The 24,626-nt window shown below is 38.4% G+C and overlaps 1 protein-coding gene and 1 pseudogene across 4 annotated transcripts in view; one reads left to right on the top strand and one right to left on the bottom strand.

The window, feature by feature from the left end:
- Positions 1-24,626, bottom strand: part of GDPD4 (glycerophosphodiester phosphodiesterase domain containing 4) — an 82,798-nt gene that overhangs the window by 23,944 nt on the left and 34,228 nt on the right. For all 4 annotated transcript variants that reach the window (XM_017977771.4, XM_035265348.3, XM_035265347.3 and 1 more), the window contains one exon: positions 18,478-18,634. In XM_017977771.4, coding sequence (XP_017833260.3) covers positions 18,478-18,634 — 157 coding nt within the window. The remainder of the gene's footprint in view (positions 1-18,477; positions 18,635-24,626) is intronic.
- On the top strand, positions 4,328-4,998 carry LOC100394421 (ribosomal protein S7 pseudogene; annotated as a pseudogene).

Here is a 24,626-nt window from a genome sequence, read left to right as displayed (position 1 = left end):
TTCTAGGGAAAATAGAAACATGCTTCAGAATTCAAGATTTTGTTAGCTACTACCAGACCTAAACCACTGGTTCACTTAACTGTTAAACCTTCTCGTGAGAAAAATTGTTAAAAGAATTTATGGGTGGCTCAAGCCTGGAATCCCAGCACTTTGGGAGGCCGAGGCAGGTGGATCACGAGGTCAAGAGATCAAGACCATCCTGGTCAACATGGTGAAACCCCGTCTCTACTAAAAACACAAAAAATTAGCTGGGCATGGTGGCATGTGCCTGTAATCCCAGCTACTCAGGAGGCTGAGGCAGGAGAATTGCCTGAACCCAGGAGGCAGAGGTTGCGGTGAGCCGAGTTCACGCCATTGTACTCCAGCCTGGGTAACAAGAGCGAAACTCCATCTCAAAAAAAGAAAAAAAAGAATTTATGGGAAAGACCAACACAAGCCCACAAAATTTGAAATAACAAAGTTAGTAAATATTAACCAATACAAGAGTTTAAAAATAGACTGAGTTTAAATAGTATTATGGGGGTAGACCTAACAGCTGAAGTACATTGTGCCTCTTTTTCTGTATATAAAATAGGAGAGAGCCTGAAAACTAAAACTTCAATGGATAAATGCCTGTTTAGACTATATCCAACATGTGGTTGGATGTTTTCCAAAAGCCATAGGAAGTAACAAGCTAGAAATGAAAACAAATTTCTGGTTCTCCAGATGAAATATCTGGTTCCTCGAATAAAAATAAGATCAAAAGGTTTTCTATTCTCCATGCCTCTGTGTAGACATATTACAAGTAGAAAGGTTATTGGAAGAGCCAACGTATAATATTGGTTAAGAAATAGAAGGACAATTAAACCTGTACAGTGATGCCACATCAAGTAAACATTCCATGGAATAGACAATTAAGATGAGAACTGTAACTACATATGAACCATACAGTTTTATTGTTGATACCAGTACCACTACAACTACCATGAATTGCATTACTATAGACAAAAATCACATCACCGGAGCACTACACTCAAGTAGTGGGAATATCTAACAATCCTGTCTTTGCCATGTCCCAACATAAAACTATTACTTTGAGACCACTGTCAGAAGAAAATCTTTTTCTTCTCTATGGTACTTTCCCTATACATTTATTTATTTATTTATTTATTTTTTATGTAACCACATGACTTTATTGCCTGTTATATATGTTCCAGATAACCATTTTATTTTGTAACTCAAACTTTTTTTTTTTTAATAGCATTTTAGGTTTTGGGGTACATGAGCAGAGCATGCAAGACAGTTGCGTAGGTACACACATGGCAGTGTGTTTTGCTTCCTTTCTCCCCTTCATCCACATTTGGCATTTCTCCCCAGGCTATCCCTCCCCACCTCCCCCTCCCACTGGCCCTCCCCTTTTCCCCCCAATAGACCCCAGTGTTTAGTACTCCCCTCCCTGTGTCCATGTGTTCTCATTTTTCATCACCAGCCTATGAGTGAGAATATGCGGTGTTTCATTTTCTGTTCTTGTGTCAGTTTGCTGAGGATGATGTTCTCCAGATTCATCCATGTCCCTACAAACGACACAAACTCATCATTTCTGATTGCTGCATAATATTCCATGGTGTATATGTGCCACATTTTTCCAATCCAGTCTATTATCAATGGGCATTTGGGTTGATTCCAGGTCTTTGCTATTGTAAACAGTGCTGCAATGAACATTCGTGTACATGTGTCCTTATAGTAGAACGATTTATAGTCTTTTGGATATATACCCAGTAATGGGATTGCTGGGTCAAATGGAATTTCTATTTCTAAGGCTTTGAGGAATCGCCACGCTGTCTTCCACAATGGTTGAACTAATTTACACTCCCACCAACAGTGTAAAAGTGTTCCTTTTTCTCCACATCCTCTCCAGCATCTGTTGTCTCCAGATTTTTTAATGATCGCCATTCTAACTGGCGTGAGATGGTATCTCAATGTGGTTTTGATTTGCTGGAGAGGATCTATGATGACCAGTGACGATGAGCATTTTTTCATATGATTGTTGGCCTCATATATGTCTTCTTTTGTAAAGTGTCTGTTCATATCCTTTGCCCAATTTTGAATGGGCTTGTTTGTTTTTTTCTTGTAAATCTGTTTGAGTTCTTTGTAAATTCTGGATATCAGCCCTTTGTCAGATGGGTAAACTGCAAACATTTTTTCCCATTCTGTTGGTTGCTGATTCACACTAGAGACTGTTTCTTTTGCCGTGAGAAGCTGTGGAGTTTGATTAGGTCCCATTTGTCTATTTTGGCTTTTGTTGCCAATGCTTTTGGTGTTTTGTTCATGAAGTCCTTGCCTACTCCTATGTCCTGGATAGTTTTGCCTAGATTTCCTTCTAGGGTTTTTATCGTGCCAGGTCTTGTGTTTAAGTCTTTAATCCATCTGGAGTTAATTTTAGTGTAAGGTGTCAGGAAGGGGTCCAGTTTCTGCTTTCTGCACATGGCTAGCCAGTTTTCCCAACACCATTTGTTAAACAGGGAATCCTTTCCCCATTGCTTGTTTTTGTCAGGTTTATCAAAGATTGTATGGTTGTAGATATGCTGTGTTGCCTCCGGTGCCTCTGTTTTGTTCCATTGGTCTATATCTCTGTTTTGGTACCAGTACAATGCTGTTTTGATTACTGTAGCCTTGTAGTATAGTTTGAAATCCGGTAGTGTGATGGCCCTCACTGTGTTCTTTTTGCTTAGAATTGACTTGGCTATGCGGGCTCTCTTTTGGTTCCATATGAAGAACATGGTGGTTTTTTCCAGTTCTGTGAAGAAAGTCAATGGTAGCTTGATGGGGATAGCGTTGATTCTGTAAATTACTTTGGGCAGTATAGCCATTTTCACAATATTAATTCTTCCTAACCATGAACATGGAATGTTTCTCCATCTGTTTGTGTCCTCTCTGATTTCGTTGAGCAGTGGTTTGTATTTCTCCTTGAAGAGGTCCCTTACGTTCCTTGTGAGTTGTATTCCAAGGTATTTTATTCTTTTTGTAGCAATTGTGAATGGCAGTTCATTCTTGATTTGGCTTTCTTTAAGTCTGTTATTGGTGTAGACGAATGCTTGTGATTTTTGCACATTGATTTTATATCCTGAGACTTTGCTGAAGTTACTTCTCAGTTTCAGGAGTTTTTGGGCTGAGGCGATGGGGTCTTCTAGGTATACTATCATGTCGTCTGCAAATAGAGACAATTTGGCTTCCACCTTTCCTATTTGAATACCCTTGATTTCTTTTTCTTGCTTGATTGCTCTGGCTAGAACTTCCAGTACTATAATGAATAGGAGTGGTGAAAGAGGGCATCCTTGTCTAGTGCCAGATTTCAAAGGGAATGCTTCCAGTTTTTGCCCATTCGGTATGATATTGGCTGTTGGTTTGTAATAAATAGCTTTTATTACTTTGAGATATGTTCCATCGATACCAAGTTTATTGAGGGTTTTTAGCATAAAGGGCTGTTGAATTTTGTCAAATGACTTCTCTGTGTCAATTGAGATAATCATGTGGTTTTTGTTTTTGGTACATTTATTTATCTATTTTTAGTTTTTATTTTTCTTGAGATTGGTTTTGTTCTTGTTGCCCAGGCTGGAGTGCAATGGTGTGGTCTTGGTTCACTGCAACCTTTGCCTCCCAGGTTCAAGCAATTCTTCTACCTTAGCCTCCTGAGTAGCTGGGATTACAAGCACCCGCTACCACACCTGGCTAATTTTTTTTTTTTTTTTTTTTGTATTTTTAGTAGAGACAGGATTTTACCATGTTGGCCAGGCCAGTCTCAAACTCTTGACTTCTCCCCTCTAAACTGAAATATTAGGAACCTACTTTGCAAAAAGAACCACCAGAAGAAATGTACTAGGGACAAATCTTTTTTAGAAGCCCCAGAAGGTTCTACAGCATATTATCAAATTACAGCACATATGAACGTTACTATATTGATTCAAAAAATAACCAAATAGACTTCTGGCTTCTGGTTCCACATGTAAGTAGCTTTGAAGATGCCACTTCATCCTAACATCAAGAAAAAAGTTGAACAGAATGAAAAATCAACAACTTTTCTTGCATCTGTAATAGAGGTGAGGACACAGGACAAACTGCTCCCCATAAAACTGGAGAGACAGACAGGTGAAAGGAGATGAATCACAGCTTACCATAATGAGACGAATAAATGGAAACCACTAAGAAAACCAGTGCTGGGGTAGGAAAACTTGCACCATCATTGACAAATTCCCGGAGGCTTAGTGTAGACAAGTCTGAGAGTTAAAAAATTCAAGGGGGCTCTTCCCTTCCGCCGCCGGATTTTGACGTGCTCTCGCGAGATTTGGGTCTTTTCCTAAGTCGGCACTCGCCAAGGAGAAAGCCATGTTCAGTTCGAGCGCCAAGATCGTGAAGCCCAACGGCGAGAAGCCAGACGAGTTCGAGTCCGGCATCTCCCAGGCTCTTCTGGAGCTGGAGATGAACTCGGACCTCAAGGCTCAGCTCAGGGAGCTGAATATTACGGCAGCCAAGGAAATTGAAGTTGGTGGTGGCCGGAAAGCTATCATAATCTTTGTTCCTGTTCCTCAACTAAAATCTTTCCAGAAAATCCAAGTCCGGCTGGTACGCGAATTGGAGAAAAAGTTCAGTGGGAAGCATGTTGTCTTTATTGCCCAGAGGAGAATTCTGCCTAAACCAACTCGAAAAAGCCGTACAAAAAATAAACAAAAGCGTCCCAGGAGCCGTACACTGACAGCTGTGCACGATGCAATCCTTGAGGACCTGGTCTTCCCAAGTGAAATTGTGGGCAAGAGAATCCGCGTGAAACTGGATGGCAGCCGGCTCATAAAGGTTCATTTGGACAAAGCACAGCAGAACAATGTGGAACACAAGGTTGAAACTTTTTCTGGTGTCTATAAGAAGCTCACGGGCAAGGATGTTAATTTTGAATTCCCAGAGTTTCAATTGTAAACAGAATGACTAAATAAAAAATATATTCGCAAAAAAAAAAAAAAAAAAAAATTCAAGGGGATACCAAGTTATAGGGCCCCTACTTCTGTGAGTTTTAGCTCCAGTAGTTTGAACTGGAGCTTACAAACATTGGAGGAAAATCTCCTCATGTTTCTGGCAGAGAGAGGAAAAAGAAAAGATTTTGAAATATGCCAGAGCACTCTGCTTCTTAACAATGCCTTCCCTTAACAGAAGTTATTTAACCAGAGACTAACTTGCTGGGGTTTTATCAGAGCCTAATTGACCTGGAGGAAGAGAATCACCTAAGTCCAGCCTACTGTATCCATCCTATACCATCTAAGGGGGACTAGAAGGTGATGAAATGTAGAAGCACCTGTGAAGTTCATGGCCCAGAAACACAGGCTCACTAAAAGACTGAGACCTAATCATGTGAGTATAGAACACTTGTTCTTGCTCCCCCCACCAACCCCTATCTAACCCTAAAGGCTTATTTATAGCATATCCTTTCATGTGGTTATACTATGGCTAGCCATCAAGAAAAAATTTACAAGGCATACTAAAAGGCAAAAAAATGAAACAAAAGAAAACATAATTTGAAAAGACAGAGCAGGCAGCAGAACCAGACATAGCAAGAATGTTAGAATTATCAGACTGAGAATTTAAATTAATGAGTAATATACTACAGGCGTTAACTGATAAAGCAGACAGCATGCAAGAACAGATGGACAATGTAAGCAGAGATGGAAATCCTAAGAAACAACAAAAAAGAAATGGTGGAGATAAAAACAAAAAATCACTGTAATGAAAATGATGGTTTGTTGTTTTGTTTTTGAGACAAGGTCTCACTCTTTTGTCCAGGCTGGAATGAAGTGGCATAATCACAGCTCACTGCAGAACTGGCCTCCTGGGCTCAGGTGATCCTCCCAGCTAAGCCTTCTGGGTAGCTGGGACTATAGGTACACTCTACCATGCCTGGCTAATTTTTTCTATTTTCTTTTCCTGGTAGAGGCAGGGTTTCACCATGTTGCCCAGGCTGCTCTTGAACTCCTGGGCTCAAGCAATCTGCCTGCCTTGGCCTCCCTAAGTGCTAGGATTACAGGTATGAGCCACTGCACCTGGCTGATGGCCTTATTAATACATTAGACATCTAGTTTCCTAATCTAGTCTATTACTATGCTAGACATCTAAATGTCTCCAATTACTCTCAAATAAGGATACACCAAAACATATTATAATCAAACTATCAAAAATCAAAAGGCTGAGAAAAGGTTCTCTGAGCTTGAGGATATATCAATAAAAACTTCCATCAACTGAAAAGCAAAGAGAACAAAGACTGAAATATATCAGAACAGAATATGCAAAGACTGTGGGACAACTATAAAAGGTATAACATTTGTGCAATGGTTATATCAAAAAGAGAAGAAAGAAAAAGAAGAAATATGTGAAACAGTCACGACTGAGAATTTACCCCAAATTAATGTCAGACATCAAACTATAGATACAGGAAGCTCAGAGAAAGCTAACTAGGATAAATTTAAAAAAAATTAGACTGTGGTATAACATTTTCAAACTACAGAAAACAAAGATAAAGAAAACATTCTGAAAAAAAAAAGAAAAAGAAAAAATATCTTACTCATAGAGGAACAAAGATAAGAATTTCATCTGACTTTTCCTCAGAAACCATACAAGCAAGAACAGGGTGGAGTAAAATATTTACAGTGTTAAGAGAAAAATACTACCAACCTAAAATTCAGTGCCCTGCAAAACGACCCTTCAAAAGTTAGGAAGAAATGACCTTTTTAAACAAATAAAAATTGAGTGAATTTGTTACCAGTTGATATGCCTTGCAAGAAATGATATGAAATCAGTAACACAATACATGAACAAAATGAGAAAATTAACAGAGAGATTGAAATTATTTTAAAAAATCAAACACGTTTTGAAATGAATATAAAATTAAATAGAGAGTATCAATAGCAGAACTTATCAACTAAAAGAAAGGGCCTGTGAACTTCAAGAAATGTTATTTGAAAATATATTGTCAGCGGAGAAAAATAATAAAAAGGAATGAGGAAAGTCTATAGGGTTGAAGATAGCATCAAGAGAGAAAACATTCATATTATAGATATCTAAAAAGGAGAAGAGAGAAAAGAATGAAAGACATATTTTTTAAAAAGTAATAGCCCCAAATTCCCCAAGCTGGGACAATACATAAATATCCAGGTACAAGAAGCTCAAAAGTCTCCAATTAGGTTCAGTCCAAACAAGAATACACTAAGACATATTGTAATCAAACTGTTAAAATTCAGAGACAAAGAGGATCCTGAAAGCAGCAATAAAAAAGAAGTCTTTCACATGCAAGAAAATTCCAAAAAGGCTATCAGTGCATTTCTCAGCATAAATCTTGTAAGCCAAGAGAGAGTACATTTAAAGTACATAATTTTTCTCTTGCTATTAAGTTGTTTGAGTTTCTTATATATTTATTTTCAGGTATTTGGCTTGCAAATATTTTCTTCCATTCTGTAGATGTCTCTTCACTCTATTGATTGTTGCCTTTGCTGTGCAGAAGCTTTTTGGATTGATGTAATTCCACTTGTCATATCCAAAAAAACACTGCCTGGACCACGTTGTGGAAACTTTCCCTGTATTTTCTTCTAGTAGTTTTAGTTTCGGGCCTTATGTTTGAGTCTTTCATCTATTTTGAGTTGATTTTTGTGTATATGTGAGATAAGGTTTAATTTCATTCTTCAGCACATGGACGTTTAGTTTCTCAACACCACTTATTGAATAAACTGTCTTTTCTTATTGTAAAAGGACAAAAGTCCTGTATGAGTCTCACTTGGCTAAAATCAAGGGGTTGGCAGGGCTGTGTTGCATTCTGGAGGCTCTATGGGAGAATCCATTTTATGCTAATTCTGAGTTTTGACAAAATTTAGCTCCTTGGGGGTTGTAGGACAGAGGTCCCATTTCCTGTTGTCTGTCAGCTAAGGACCATTCCCAGTTTCTAGGGGACACCTGCAATTCCTTGGCTCATAGCCTCCTTCCTCAATCTTCAAAGCCAGGAATGGAACGTTGAATCCCTCTCATGTTTCAAATTTCTTCTGCCTCTTCTCCATTGTTACATCTCTGTGGCCACATCTAGAAAAAACTCTCTGCTTTTAAGGACTTGTGTGACTCTACTGAACCCACCCAGATAATCCTACCTCATCTGAAGGTCCATAATCTCAATCACATCTGCAAAGACCTTTTTTACTGTGTATGGTAACACATTTATATAGGTTCTAGAAATTAAGGGATGGGCATTTTTGGGAGGTCATTATTCTGTTTGCAACACATTATGAAAAGGGGGTAAATTCTCCAAGGAGACATAACAATACAAAATGCATACATTCATAACAGAGCTTCAAGATGCATGAGGCAAAACTGACAGATCTAAAAGGAAAAATAGTTGTCAACAATTACATTTGAAGACTTAATTGCTCCTCTCTCTGTAATTGATAGAATAGGTAGATAAATCATAAACATAGAGACAACCTAAACAATATTATTACCCAATTTTACCTAATGACACTCTACCCAACAATTGTAGAATATAAATTCTTTTCATTTGCACTTGGAACATTCATCAAGGCAGACCACATTCTGGACTATAAAATAAATCTTAATACACAAAAAAGGACAGAAATGGTACAAAGTGTGTACTCATACAAGAACAGAATTAAACTAGAAATCAATAATAAGGTATCAGGAAAATCCACAAATATTTACAAATTTGAAGAAACACTTCTAAATAACCCATGGGTCAAGAAAGAAGGCTCAAGTAAGATTTTAAAAATATTTTGAACTAAACAAAAATTATAAAATGCAACATATCAAAATCTGCAATATGAAGTTAAACCAATGCTTAAAGGTATTAATTAAATGCTTACAACTGAAAAAAAAAATCTAAAATCAGATTATAGCTTCCACCTTAGCAAACTAGAAAAAGAAGATAAAATCAAACCAAGCAAAAGAAAGTAAATAAAGAGCAGAAATTAATGAAATTAAAAGTTTTAAAACAGTGAAACCAATCACCCTTTCTTTGACAAGATCAATACAACTATGTATCTCTAGCCAGATGAACAGAGAAAAAGAGAGAGAACACAAATTACCAAAATCAAGAATGAGGTCAGGCGCATTGGCTCACACCTGTAATCCCAGCACTTTGGGAGGCCCAGGGGACAGACTGCTTGAGGCCAGGAGTTCGAGACCAACCTAGCCAACGTGGTGAAATCCCAGCTCTACAAAAAATACAAAAATTAGCTTAGCATGGTCGTGCACACCTGTAATCCCAGCTACTTGGGAGGCTGAGGCAGGGAAATAGTTTAAACCCGAGAGGCAGAGGTTGCAGTGAGCTGAGATCACGCCGTTGCACTCCAGCCTGGATGACAAAATGAGACTTTGCCTCAATAAAATAAAATAAAAAATAAAAAAAAAGAATGGAAGAGGGGCCAGACATGGCAGCTCATGTCTGTAATGCCAGCACTTTGGGAGGCCAAGGCGGGAGAATCACTTGAGCCCAGGAGTTCAAGACCAGCCTGGGCAAGACAGTCAGACACTGTTTCAACAAAAAAATAAATAAATAAAAGAATTAGCTGGGCATGGTAGCACATGCCTGTAGTCTCAATTACTTGGGAGGCTGAGGTGGGAGGATCCCTTGAGCCCAGGAGTTTGACGCTGCAGTGAGATATAATCATGCCTCTGTATTCCAGCCTGGGTGACAAAGTGAGATCCCATTTGTTATTTAGTAAATAAATAGTGAATGAGTGAATAAAGAGGGAATATTACCACTGATCCCATAGTCATTAAAAAGATAATAGATGAATATTATAAACAACTCTGTGTCCACAAATTCAAGAGCTTAGATAATACAGATCAATTCCTCAAAAGACGAACTATCAACAACCACTCAAGAGATAACCTGAATGTTCTCCACATCTATTGATGAAATTTATTTATAAATAAAAACCTCCCCACAAAGGAAACTCCAGGCCCAGGTGTGTTCACTGTTAAGTTCCACCAAACATATAGAAAAAAATAATAACAATTTGACACAGTCTCTTCTAGGCAGAAGAAGACAGAATATTTCTAACTCTAACTCCTTTTATGAGGCCAGCATTACCCTAATACCAAATCCAGATAATGACATTATAAGAAAACTACATACCAATATTTTTCATGAACATCCTGTGAATTTTTAATTTTAGATATTATAGTTTAATTTCAGATATTATAGTTTTTCAGTCCTAGAAATCCTATTTGTTCCTTTTTTATAGCTTACATAATCTCTCATTACGTCCTTGCTTTCCTTTAAATCCTTGATACATTTGTAATAGTTTTTAAAAAGTCCCTTTCTGCTAATTTTATGAGCTATCTTTTTTAGATATTTTTAAATGAGCTTTTCTCCTGGTTTTAAGTCACATTTTCCTGCTTCTTTTTATATCTAATAATCTTGTTATTGGATGCTGGACATGGTGATGTTATACTGTTGGAGGTCTTGATGCTGTTGTCTTCCTTTAAAGCATATTGATGTTTGTTTTGGCAGGCATTTAAATGATTAGCCAGTTTAATTTTTATTTATTTTTAGTGAGTATAAGATAGCCTTTAACCTAGGGCTAGTTTAGCTCTATTACCAAAGTATGACCTTTCCAAGGTTTTCACTGAATGGTCTCAACGGCCAAAAAGTCTCTCTAATGTGGCTGGTAAGAACTTGAATATCTTTCATTCCAGTGAGTGTCTTATCATTTCCCTTGCAGAGATCTTTCACCTCCTTGGTCATATTTTTTCCTAGGTACTTTTTGAGGGGCTAGGTATTGTATATGGGATCACTTTCTTGATTTCTTTTTCCACTGGTTTATTGTTGGTATATAGAAACACTACTGATTTTTATGTTAATTTTATATCCTGCAACAGTACTGAATTTATCAGTTCTAATAGGGTTTTTGGTGGAGTTTTAGGGTTTTCTATATATAACATCATGTTGTCTGCAAACAGGGATAATTTAACTTCCTCCTTTCCAACTGGATGCCTTTTATTTCTTTCTCTTGCTTAACTGCTCTGGCTAGGACTTCCAGTACTATCTTGAATAAGCGTTTTGTTCCAGTTCTTAGAGAAAAACCTTTCAAGTTTTCTCCATTCAGTATAATGTTAGTTGTGGGTTTGTCATATATAGCTTTTACTGTGTATAAGCTTTTACTGTGTATAAGTACGCTCCTTCTATACTTTGTTGGGGATGTTTATCATGAAGGCATGTTGAATTTTATTAAATGCTTTTTTATGCCTATTGAGATGATCATATAGTTATTGTCCTTCATTCTGTTGATGTCATGTGTCATGTCTGCTGATTTGTATTATGTTGAACCATCCTTGCAGCCTTGGAATGAATCCTACTTGGTCATGGTATATGATCCTTTAAATGTACTATTGGATTTGGTTTGCTTGCATTTTGCTGAAGATTTTTCTATCTGTGTTCATCAGGATATTGGCCTACAGTTTTCCTTTCTTTTTCTTTTCTCTTTCTCTCTCTCATCTCTCTCTCTCTCTCTCTCTCTCTCTCTCTCTCTCTCTCTCTCTCTCTCTCTCTCTCTCTCTCTGTCATTAATTGTATTGTTTGTTTTGTATATTTTTTTTTCGTCTTGTTTTTCACTTCAGTTTGATGGTCTTCTGTAATATAAAACATTATTTTTCTCTCTCTCTCTTCTTTGCGTATCTTCTCTATCAATAAGTTTTATGCTTTTGCATGTTTTCATAATAGTGATTATCATCTTTTGGCTTCCAGATGCAGGGATGCCTTGGATATTTCTTGTAGGGCTAGTCTAGTGGTTTTGCATTCCCCAGTTTTTGCTTGTCTGGGAAAGACAATTTCTCCCTCATTTCTGAAGGATAGATTTGCTGAGTAAAGTATTTTTGGCTGACAATATTTTTTCTTGCAGTATTTTGAATACCTCATTCATTCTCTCCTGGTCTCGACAGTTTCTGCTGTCAGTCTAATGAGAATTCTCATATATGTGACTTGATACTTTTGTCTTGCTCTTTTTAGAATTATTTATCTTTGACTTTCAACCATTTGCTTAAAATATGCCTTGGTGAGGACCTTTTGGGATTCAATGTATTTGGGAATCTTTGAGCTTCTTAGATCTGGCTATCCACCTCTCTCCCCAGATTTGGGAGGTTTCAAGCTACTGTTTCCTTAAATAGCATTTCTATGCCTTTTTCCAACTCTTTCCCTTGGGAATATCCACAATATGAAAACTTATTTGCTTAATAGTGTCCCATCTTGTAGACTTTCTTTACTCTTTTTCATTCTCAATTCTTCTTTTCCCCCCTCTATCTGGGTAATTTTCAAATGACTCACTTTCAAGCTCAGAGCTTCTTTTGCTGGAACGAGTCTCCTGTTGAAGCTCTGTACTGTATTGTTTTATTTTGGTACTTGAATTACTCAGTTGCAAGGGTGTTCATTTTGGTTCTTTTTTTTTTATTTGAGAGAGTCTCACTCAATAGCCCAGACTGGAATACAGTGGTGTGATCTCAGCTTACTGCAACCTCCACCTCCCAGGTTCAAGCAATTCTCCTGTCTCAGCCTCCCAAGCAGCTGGAACTACAAGCACACACTGCCACACCCAGCTAATTTTTGGGTTTTTAGTAGAGACAGGTTTTGCCACATTGGACAGGCTGGTCTCAAATTCCTGACCTCAGGTGATCCACTCGCCTCAGCCTCCCAAAGTGCTAGGATTATAGGCATGACCTACCACGCCTGGCTGGTTCCTTTTTACTATATTTATGTCTTTGTTGAATTTATCATTAATGTCATTAATTGTTTTCCTAATTTTGCTCAATTGTCTTTCTGTATTTTTTTTTTTTTGTATCTCATTGAGTTTCCTTAAGTTAAATGTTTTAAATTCCTTTTTCAGCAATTCATTTATTTATTCAGGTCTGTTACTAGAATTATTATGTTCCTTTGGTGGTGTCATATTTCCTTGCTTTTTTGTTTCTTGTGTCCCTGTGCTAATGTCTATGCATCTGGTAGAATAATCACCTCTTCCAAACCTTCTAGAGTGGCTTTTCTAGAGAAAGACTTTCATCTGAAGTTGGGTCTTAGTGCATTAGTTGAGAAGGGTATGGTGACTCTGTTTCTCAGTAGGTGTAGTGGTATAGCCTCTGTGTAGCTTCTTTGGCTGCATTCAACATCAACAATAACTGTGGGCATCTCAGTGGCTTAGGGGTGTGGAAATTTGTTGTTGCAACAGCAGAGGTGTACATTGTTAATGTCCTTGGTCCACAAGATGTTTGGGGTCCTCCAATTCTTATTTTCCCTACAATGAGGAGACTTCACTGAGGGAATCCCTCTTGGTGTCAGGTCTGGCATGGCCTACAAGTAGCTGCCATGGTGCTGGATTCCAGGTGCAGGTGATTAGATTGCCAGAGTCCTAGGATCAGAGTTTCACAAACCTGTCTGGCTTCTCTGTGAACCTTTCACTGTCTGTGACAGGGTTGGACATAGGTTGCCCACACCACCAGAATATGTGACTCTAACCCCCTAGTAGCTTGAGTCCAGGGAGTTAGGCTGTAGCTGTGATTATACTCTTCCTGGGCAGGGAATAGCCTTGACATGACTCTAAGGAAAAATGTGTGTTCTGGAGGTTTGAGCCTAGGGTACACAGTATGGTAATAATTTGGGAGGTTGAGCCAACAGGGCTCAGTAGCAACTTGGGTCCCTGGGGATGAGGCACCATGTAGTGGTGACACTAGACTCTAAGATGGTAGGATTCAGCAGTATCCCAGCCCTCTGTGAGGCCAAGTGCAGCAGCAGCATCAAGTACCCCAGAATGGCTGTTGTATGGGTCCTGGGGAGTAAGAAGCAGCACAATGTGACTCCATTCCTTAGGATGGCACTATCTCATCAGCTTAGACTCTAGAGAGTTAGTCCAGCTCCAGGGAAGCAGGGTATTACAATTGTTTGGCCTGTAGGGCCCATGGGATATCTCTGCTCAGACAGTACTCTGTTTTCCTGGGATGAAGGGCATTATGTTAACTCAGCCACAGAATGCGCAGTTGCTCAGCTCAGCCAAGACATTGATTCTCCAAGGGTTGATGTGCCACTCTACTTAGGCCTTGGGTACCTGACTGTTCTTAACAGCCCAGACACCATTTCCCTGCCACACAGGGCTCTGACAAAGTACTTTTTCTTTGAGAGGGCAATGCACACTTTCAACTCAGGACCCCAGGGGCATAGCACAGTCAAGTCTGAAAGAGGTAGATGGAGCTGTTCTACCAAAGCACCATATCCCCACAAGGGGTGCACAACTCCATATGTAGCCCAAGGGTAGGTGAAACAGTTCTATCTGCTGCTTGGATCCACAGGGAAAGATGTAACAGTTGCTTGGTCTGGGAATGTTAGGCCACTCTGTTGGGGTGGTTCCCCAGTAGTTTAGCCATAAGCAATGAAGGGGTTTTGTGGCTACTCACCTCTGGAGTAAGGCACTCCGGCATTTGCTCCAGTTCCAAAATGGCATAGCACAGTAGCCATGTAGGCCATGGTGCAGGCACAGCTGGCTCCTTCTCTGAGGGGAGCACAGTCGTATGCCTCTAGGTATATGCCTCTAGGTAGCTACCCCAGCTGGACTTAGGGCCTATGAGGACTGCAGGGGACCCCAGTATGTCCAAGGTGTTGCTGAGGGCTGCTGAGAACGTCTTATCTACATTTTCACCACAGGGAGAAGTTCCTCCTGGTTCCTGGCTGATCTCAGCTGGGGGATGGGGTGGTAGAGTCCTGGTGTTTCCTTTCATTCTCTATGTGGCTGTCCTGAGTTTCTGTCCCCAGCAGGATTTCTCTTACTCCTCTAATGTATTCTGGTGCTGTCCTTTATTATTTTCATTAAAATATGGTTTTTTATTTGTTATTTTGGCTGTCTTTTTGAAAGGGATGAGTGCTAGTGTTTTCTAGTTGAACATCTTGCTGTCATTTCTCCTTTGAGTGGGTTTTGTCATCCTTCTTCTCTCATTAATGGGCTAATAAAACTTGTATTCATGCTGACTATGTATCTGCATGAGAATTATATTTTTATAATTTCGATAATTAATACTTTCACAAAAGGATATAAGAATGTTCCACGGAAGTGTTGGTTGGGCTGGAGAAACAGGAATTCAGTTTAGTTACCAGTATCAACTTCCAGAATGCTTGTATCTATTCTTATTTTGTTATCAATAGGATTAACAACATGATTTTCACAATAATCTCAAGACTAATAAATATATTAATAAATAGTGACCAATTCACCACCATGATCAATCAATAATCATACCCAACCAATAATCATCAGAATAATCTTTTCAATCAATTTCTTCACTATGAAAAAAGTACCCAAACCTCCAAATATTTTAAATCACATGATAACACCATTTCAACTACCTTCTAACCATATAGCATGAAAGCAAAGAAAGCTCCATGATCAAACCTAAAGTCCCCCAGATAACCATATTTGAACCCCAGGTTTCAGGATGCTCTTCAGTAGCCATTGTAATAGGAGAACTAAGCGCTACAAGCAAAGCACTTATACACCCTAAACATGCTAAAATAGAGCTATTAATCCCAAAAAATATTCACCAAAATTTGTTACAATAACAGATCCAACCCTATCACTTACAACTAATGCAAGACATTCATAACAGGAGACACATTCAAAGAAATGTTTGAAAACCAAAAATAAGGCCAGGTGCAGTGGCTCATATCTGTAATCCCAGCACTTTGGGAGGCTGAGGCAGATGGATAACCTGAGGTCAGGAGTTCAAGACCAGCGCAGTAAACATGGTAAAACCCTGTCTTTATTAAAAATACAAAGAATTAGCCAGGCATGGTGATGGGTGCCTGTAGTCCCAGCTACTTAGGAGGCAGCAGGAGGAGAATCGCTTGAACTCAGGAGGCGGAGGCTGCAATGAGCCAAGATTGCACCACTGCACTTCAGCTTGGGTGGCAGAGTGAAACTCCATCTCAAAAAAATAAAATAAAATAAAATGAAAACCCAAAGTAAGGATGCTATTTTCTAAATTATTAAGTATTAAATGTTTTTGAATTTACTTAGAATTATGAAAAAATTAAATTCATGGTTCCCACATGGTAGCTAACCATGACCGCTGACATGAGAAACAACTGTTGTTGTCTTTCAACAATAACGACCACTAAGTTCCAATAAAGACCACCAAGAAAAATCATCCATTAATTAAAATTCATCAACCCTACTGTTCCATCAAATATCTCAGGCTGATGAAACTTTGGCTCAATTTTAGGAGTAAATTTAACTCTATAAATCCTAATAAGACTTTTATGAGCCATATATTATATATCAGATAAAATAATAGCCTTTTCATCTAGAACACACCTTTGCCAAAATATTAACTATGGCTAATTCAATATATACCTCCTAATGGAGCACCTCTAGTTTTTATGTGTCTATGAATAATGAGACATATTGCAGAAGCTACATATACTCAGAAACCTAGAATATCAGAGTAGTTACATTATTTTCATATAAGGAAATAGCATTTATAGGCTATGTATTCCTATAAGGACAAATATTCTGAGCAACTACAGCAATAACAAATACACTTTCAGCTGTTTCTTATATTAATACTAATTAATACAGTGAATCTGAAGTGGACTCTCAGTAGATGATACAGTCTGGATGTGCATTCCCTCCTAATCTTATGTTGAAATGTGATCTCCAGTGTTGGAAGTAAGGCCTAGTGAGAGGTATTTGGGTCATGGGGTCAGATCCCTTATGAATGATTTGGTGCCCTCCACTCAGTAATGAGTTAATTCTCATTCTATTAGTTCATGCAAAAGCTGTTTGTTTAAAGGAGCCTGGTACCTCCTTCTCTCTTTCTTGCTCCCTCTCTTGCCATGTGACATGCCTGCTCCCCCTTCACCTTCTGCCATAAATAAAAGCTTCCTCACCAGAAGCTGAGCAGATGCTAGTATCATGCTTGTAGAGCTTGTAGAACCATGAGCCAAACAAACCTCTTTTCTTTATAAATTACCCAGTCTCAGGTATTCCTTTATAGCAACACAAAATGGACTAACACAGTAGATAAGTCCATTGGTACATAATTCTTCACTTTTCCCTATTTTACATGAAACATGATCAAACAGCCCTATGGATTAATATCAAATATAAACAAAATTCCATTCCATTAGTACACAATCAAAAACCCTTTAATATTTGTTTTTCTAATTACACTACTACTTAGCTGACTCTCATACCATGCTATCTCTTGCTGTCACATATGCTAGCAATATGGATGCTTGCTATATATCTTGTTGAGATGTTTATTTTCAAAATCAAAGTCTCAATGAGTATATCTGTTTGGAAAGAACCTAGGTCACATGAATTCCTGGCCATAAAATAAGCTGGAAAACATAGGTTGTTTTGTTTTCTTTAATCTACCTTGTAAAAGCAGGCTTGAACTTCATCAAATGCAATTCTGACTTTTACCCATTTAAAAACACTCAGGAATTATTCTAAACTCTTTGTAATTTAAGCAGTGCCATAATTTCCCAACAATATGTTTTCCAGATTGTTCGCCCAATCTATCCCATCTACTTTCTCTCCCTTCCTTCCTCTCTCCTTTCCTCCATCCTTCCTTCCCTCTCCTTCTTACACACACACACACACACACACACACACACACACACACACACATGCCCTCTCGCTCCAGGATAATCTCTGAAACACATCATCATTATTGCCCTTGGTTCCCCTTAGTAATGATCTTCCCTCACCTCAAACAGTAGCTGCTCATAAAGTATTCCCCAACTTCCTCAAGAGAAACCATTCATTCTTACCTCAAACTTACACTGCACTCAGCATAGCACATGCTTTATATTGTACCACATCCATTATTAGTCTATGCATCTTCCAGAATCTCCCATTCACATTCTCAGACTGAGTTAGAAGACAAGCTTTTGTGCTCCCGAAGCAACCTGAAATTAACTCTAGTTTTGCACTTATCACAATGTATTGTAACTGTCTGTTTCTTATAATAGCCTGTGAACTCCATTAAGGCTGGATATATGCTCATTCACCATTATATTCCATGTGCATAGCACCAGTAGGTGCTCAATAAATATTTGTTGAATGGCAAGAAGAAAAAATAAAAAATATGTGTCTTAGTCTGCCTCACACAGGAAAATGTTATGTGCATGTTAGGCACACTGTAAAAGCTTATGAAATATTTGGGTATAAATAAATTATAAGACAAGGGTAAGTTTACAAGTTTGTCTTCAGACTTTCTGGTGAATGTAGAAAGCAACAATTAGAATCACTCCATTGGTGAAGAAGCCCTCCTGCCAATACTATAGTCCTGCTACCAAACTGGGGTGAAATCATGTGTTACTTGCCTGTCTTCATCAGTGGCCTTTATCTTCAGGAGCAGCACATGATCTCTTACAAAAAATGAATTCGCAGGTTTGTGGAATTTGGGATGATGGCGTCTTACCTCTGGTTTTACAAACCATTGGCCTGCATTCAGTGTTGACAGGAAATCCCAACTGAAGAAGGCAGGGTTCTGGAAGGCAGATTCTGGCTGAACTTCCCTGATATTGGTTGTTCTTCTCAAGTCAAAGTCATGCATGAGGAAAGGCACATGATCATAACTGAGGCAGAGGTAGAAAAGAGGGGCAGGGGTAGACAGGCTGAACTTAGCTGCCTTGGTAGACAGGCTCCCCAGAAAGTCCTTCAAGGTCATAAGTGTCACTAGGGCTCCTAACTCCCCCTCAAATCCTACAAAAGGGCTAAGTATCAGTCATTTACACTTTATTGTCAATATTTTTCAGCTCTAGGGATTGATCAGTCTTTCATGATATATAATCACATTAGTGATGGTGAAAGAATAGTTTCTCTATTCAGGGGCTTTCTGGCATCAGAAAAATAGCAGGTACACTAGTGGCCTAAAAGTAAGGTGAATGGAGGTAGGGATGAGGCAAGGTCCTCAGGTTCCAGGACCATACTAAGCAGGCAATATAGGCTTGGGGAACCTAAAAGGGAGCTAGCTGTCTTGCTGAAATGAGAAGAAAGAGATTAGAGTAAGCAGGGAGCCAAGACAGATAGAATTTGTGGGCTAGAGTCCCATAAAGAATAGAGTTATGCAAAAACAAAGACACAGTTCCAAGAAAATATGCAAAAGTCCATAAGTGCATGGCCAAATATCAATCTGTATGTGTACAGAGTAAAACTATGAAGGCTTGGCAGGAACAACTTCTAAAAAAAGAAAAATTACCAGAAAGTTCTAAGACAATCAGAGCTTGCACAGGGGTATGAATCATTCAAGTTCCATCCAACAAGAGAGGAGAGTCCTCAATGATTACATAGGCATTCTTTAGAGACTTCAAAAGATCATGCCTTAGAAAAGGGGATAATTTAGAACTACAAGGGCTTTACAGTCACTTTAGATCCTCTTAAAAAAAGAGCTTAAAAACAAGCCTCCAAAGAAAAGGACAAACTAGCCTGGAAGTAACAACTATCTGCAAGAAAATGACCAACATTCTTTAAAGGATACAAGATATAGTACCCAACAACCTAAAACTAGAAGTCCAGCATATCATGAAAACTTACTGGAGATGTAAACAGGAAAATGTGACCATATGCAAGAGAAATTACTCAACGGGGACAAACTCAAAAAGTAAAAGAGATGACAGGATTCATAGACAAGACTGTTAAACAATGTAGAACAAAACTATAAAGAGGTAAACAAAGTATGTAAAGGAAAACATGAACATAATAAAGATATACATACAAGATATAAAAAATGGAAATTTAGAGATAAAATATAACAATTGAAATGAAAATTTCACTGCATGAAATTTAAAACAGATCACGTATTGCAGGTCATATAAAGAAAATGAATTTGAAGATGTAGTATTAGAATCTAACCAAATGAAAGCATAGAAAGAAAACTGAAACAAAAAAGAATAGTGATCTGTAAGGCAATGATCAAACAGTATTATATATGTGTAAATGGAGTCCTAATAAAGAAGGGAGGTGCAGAGAAAAACATTTCAAAAGCAAAATTGAAAATTTTTTCAAAATTTGATGAAGATTTCAACTGAATCCTGAATTCTTTCCTGGCTAAAAGTGTCCAAACTAATGTTGTCACATTTTCTTTCAATTTTTCTGACTTAGACTCAATGAAATTACTACTATCTTTTTCCTGAGGACCTGCAAGCATATCATGTGATATATAAACTATAGGAAAGAAAAATCTGTCAAGAGACTGGGTGAGGTGGCTCATGCCTGTAATCCCAGCACTTGGGAGGCCAAGGCAGGCAGATCACCTGAGGTCAGGAGTTCAAGATGAGGCTGACCAACACATAGAAAGCCCATCTCTACTAAAAATACAAAATTAGCCAGGCGTGGTGATGCATGCCTGTAATCTTAGCTACTCAGGAGGATGAGGCAGGAGACTTGCTTGAACTGGGAGGCAGAGGTTACAGTGAGCCAAGATAGCGGCATTGCACTCCAGCCTGGGCAACAGAGTGAAACTCTACCTTAAAAAAAAAAAAGAAAAGAAAAATCTATCAGATTGTCACTGCCTGCTTCCATGTTAACTGAAGATGCTTTAAGTCTAACATCTGTTTTTTTTCTTTTTTAAACAGAATCTTACTCTGTCGCCCAGGCTGGAGTGCAGTGGTGCCATCTCTGCTCACTGTGACCTCTGCCTCCTGGGTTCAAGCGATTCTCCTGCCTCAGCCTCCCCAGTAGCTGGGACTACAGGCGCTTACCACTAAGCTTAATTTCTGTATTTTCAGTAGAGAAGGGGTTTCACCATGTTGGCCAGGCTGGCCTCGAACTCCTGACCTTAGGTGATCTGCCCACCTCAGCCTCCCAAAGTGTTGGGATTACAGGCTTGGGCCACTGTGCCCGGCCAAATCTAGCATCTAGACACCTCAACTGACTACCCTACAGACTCTAATAAAACTGGTTTATCAATTTCTCCAAACATTAATATTTGTTTTTCTTCGATTTGAAAGCTCATTTGCAATACTATCTCCTTAAATGAGACATAGCTGTTTAATGGGACTGGCCTATTCCCAGAAGTAAGAAACTGGTTTACGGGGATCCTTTGCCACTCAGCTATTAACTCACTTTTCCCACTAACTCAGCTTTTAGTGTATGAAACCTCTAGGGAAGCTTCAGATGAGGATGTTAGGGCTCAGAAACCTAGCTTCAGATGAGGATGTTAGGGCTCAGAAACCTACACCCAAAATGTGGTATGCTGATATGCTGGAATGACGAAGGCTGCTAGGCATAACAGTTTAAGCTCTTTGGCCCAGGCAGTTCTAAATAATTAAATTGTATTAGATTTCCTTTTGGCAAAACAAGTGGGTTATCTGTGCAATAGCTAATACCACTGTTGTGAATAGAAAAAATTTCCAAACAAGCTACATGGTTATGAGAGGTGTGTACCACAGATTCTTAGATGATGTCTTTAGCTGGCTTACTAAGGGAATGGGAAACTGGTTTTAGTCACCCTTACAAACTCTTATCATCATTATCATCTTGCTCTTCTTTCTATTCCCAACAGACAACAAGGACTAGTAACAAAAGCACTTTTTTTGTTGTGCAGAATCAGAAGCCTGTACCTGGCACTCAAGAACATTTACAGGCTACTACAAAGCACTTTCAATCCTCAAATCCTAGTTATGGCCCCCCTGATCTTTGTCAGCAGGAAGCAGCCAAAGCAGTCATGGCTCAGTTCCTCCTTAATGATCACACTTCAGGACTGAGGGATAAACAAGGTAAGCGGGTACGGAAGTCAAGTCATCCTCACAGGGTTAACAAGAATTCTGGGCAGAAATATAGCTATAATTATGTATTAATCAGGCTGCACTTTGAACCACTTCCTTGTATAGGAAAGTCACTTGACATTGACCGTTTGCATCCCCACTGTTTCTATAGATAGGATTTCTGAAATCAGAATCACAGGTTTCTCTTTAAGAATTGCTTAAGATGTTTTTCAGATCCCATATTCCAGCTGATGTGGGCCAGTCTGAAGACCCCCACAGAGGAACAGAATCAGCATGAGAATACCGTTTCTTCATCGCTCTGTCCCTTGACTTCACGCTGCACTCTTTGACCAATCACCAATCTCTATACTTCAGCCCACTCCAAAACCATTAAAAACTCTAGCCCCAAACTCCTCAGGGAGATGGATTTGAAGTTTCCTCATATTTCCTCATTTGGTGACCCTATCATGAAACCTCTTTCTCTGCTGCAAAAAGAAAAAAAAAAAAGTAGCTGGGGCCAGGGGTGGGCATATGTAGAGGGGAATACAGATAAGCATCCAGAAGATTTCTCATCAAAACATAAGACAGAAAACTATGAAATAACATATTTTTACATGCTTGAAGAAAACAACTGTCACTTAGAATTCTATATGCAGCAAAAATATTCTTCAAAAATGAAGGGAAAATTAAAATATTTCATATAAACAAAAAGAATAATTCATTTCAGCATACCTTTACTGTAAAGAAAAAATATTTAAATAATTATTTGGCAAAAAGGAAACTGATACAATTTGAAACTTGGATCTACACAAAAGAATAAATAGTGCCAGTAAATATAAAAACTTTTTCTCATTTTTAAAGAACAGAATGAACTGTTTAAAGCAAAAATTAATAGCAATGTATAATGAGGTTCATGATCACACCAGGTCATACTATGGGAGAGGTGAAATGTTAGTGTTAAAAGACATATGCTTTACATAAAAATGTGTAACACTCAAAGGGATAAATAAGTTAAAGATCATATTGTAAACTCTAGCTCAACCACTGAAAACAAAGAGAAAGGGATAGCTAATAATCCATTAGTAGAGATAAAGTTATAAAAAAATGCTTCATTAGTCCAAAAGAAGGTAGGAAAGGAGAAAACAAATAACAAAATGATAGTGCACTTGCCATGGGCCTAAAATTTAAAGGGGTGCCAAAAACTAATAAGCAATATAAATACTATTTTAATGCAATATTTTAAAAAAATCAAAACCAATGCAAAATCCACTATAAACAAAATATTAAATTTTAAATGAAGATAAGATAGTATACTAATTTTTCCTTTTGCCTCAGGTTCTTATATGGCTTGGCATGGCACATCTTCATTGAAATTTTTGACATTTTGTTCATCATGGATGCTAAAGGTAGGCAATACCAAGAGAAATTAGTTATCACACACATGCTTGTTAGGTGTGGCATTTACATTTATTTCCCTTAAAAAGTTAGGCGGACACTGAGTTAGCAGAGAGGGAAGAGGAGCAATAAGCACACACAAGCTTATTGGGCTCTTTCAATCTCTCTCCAACTCAGCCTCCATGGACTTCCAGTGACTGTTGGCAAGATTTCTCCTATTGGCCCACACAAGGAAGTCAACATTTCTTCAGGATCTGTGTGTTTCAGCAATCCCCAGAAAACTCAGTTCAGTGTTCTCCAGAGAGGTATATGGCTGACTGGGCTTTTATACTAAAAAGTTTATTAGAGGACTGGGAATAACAACAGCCAAAAGTTTTGCACAGATCTCAGAACCTCCCATAGGCTTTCTCTCAGATGCAAACAACTTGTTTACATTACTTGCTTTTGAGGTTTAAAAAATACCTCCACCTTTTCAAATGTTTCTCAAAAATAATATGTTCAAATGAAGGTTTCATATAAACCTGTTTCACATTTAAGAACAACATGGCTGCAATTTATCAAATGGGATGAGCACTATCAAATTCACTCTGGGGTGAACTTGGGGTAGGGATCAGACATCCTATACAACTATTTTATCACAAATCTCAAAAATCCCAACATTTTAAAGGCAAGAAGGGAAGGAGGAGCCAGCAAAAGAAGTCACATAGGAAACAGTCAAGTAGGAAGAAAATCAGGAGAGTATGGTATTCTAATAGCCAAATGAAAACAGTGTTTCAAAAATGAAGGACTACTCAAATGCTGAGAGGTTAAGATGAAAACTGAAAATTTACTATGATGTTTAGGCAGTTTGAGGTCCCTGATAACTTAGTAAGAGCTCTGAGAAGTGATATGGAAGAAGCCTGATTGGGATAGGCTCAAAAATTATTGAAAGTTATCTAAAACAAGCAGGAGAATTGAGAGAAGACAAAGAAAGGCAATGTTGGGGCCCAGGACACTCACCCTAAAATATGACTGCAGGAGATCAGAATATGCCACCCCAATATATACCTCTTAGGTATGTTCATTATTTTGAGCTGGTTATTTTGAGAAACTGCAGACACAAGAGAAGCACTGAAAAGTTGCCCTTTTGTAAAGGAAATTTATATTTATAAAGGCAATTTTCATTAGTAAAAGTATCTGTACCGAGAAGAGAGCTGCCCTGAAACCATTTTATTACTAAGAGACTTACATCTGTATAATAAGGCAACCTCTATTCACCATACATTTTCTTCCCTCATGTGCCCACAATTTGTCACTGCTCCCCCAAGTCCCTATTCCTTTCTGTGGCTCAGAAAACTATACAGCCTTCACTCATCTGGCCTTTTCCTTGAGTCTCAAGTTTTTGGGAGATTCCCATGTGTACATATATAATTAAAATTATTTTTCTCCTGTTAATCTGTCTTATGTCAATTTACTTTGTAGACCAACC

Source organism: Callithrix jacchus, chromosome 10 (assembly GCF_049354715.1).
Source record: "Callithrix jacchus isolate 240 chromosome 10, calJac240_pri, whole genome shotgun sequence".
In the NCBI taxonomy this organism is placed as follows: domain Eukaryota; kingdom Metazoa; phylum Chordata; class Mammalia; order Primates; family Cebidae; genus Callithrix; species Callithrix jacchus.
The sequence above is the reverse complement of the archived record's forward strand: the minus strand, read 5'-3'. Positions and strand labels throughout refer to the sequence as shown.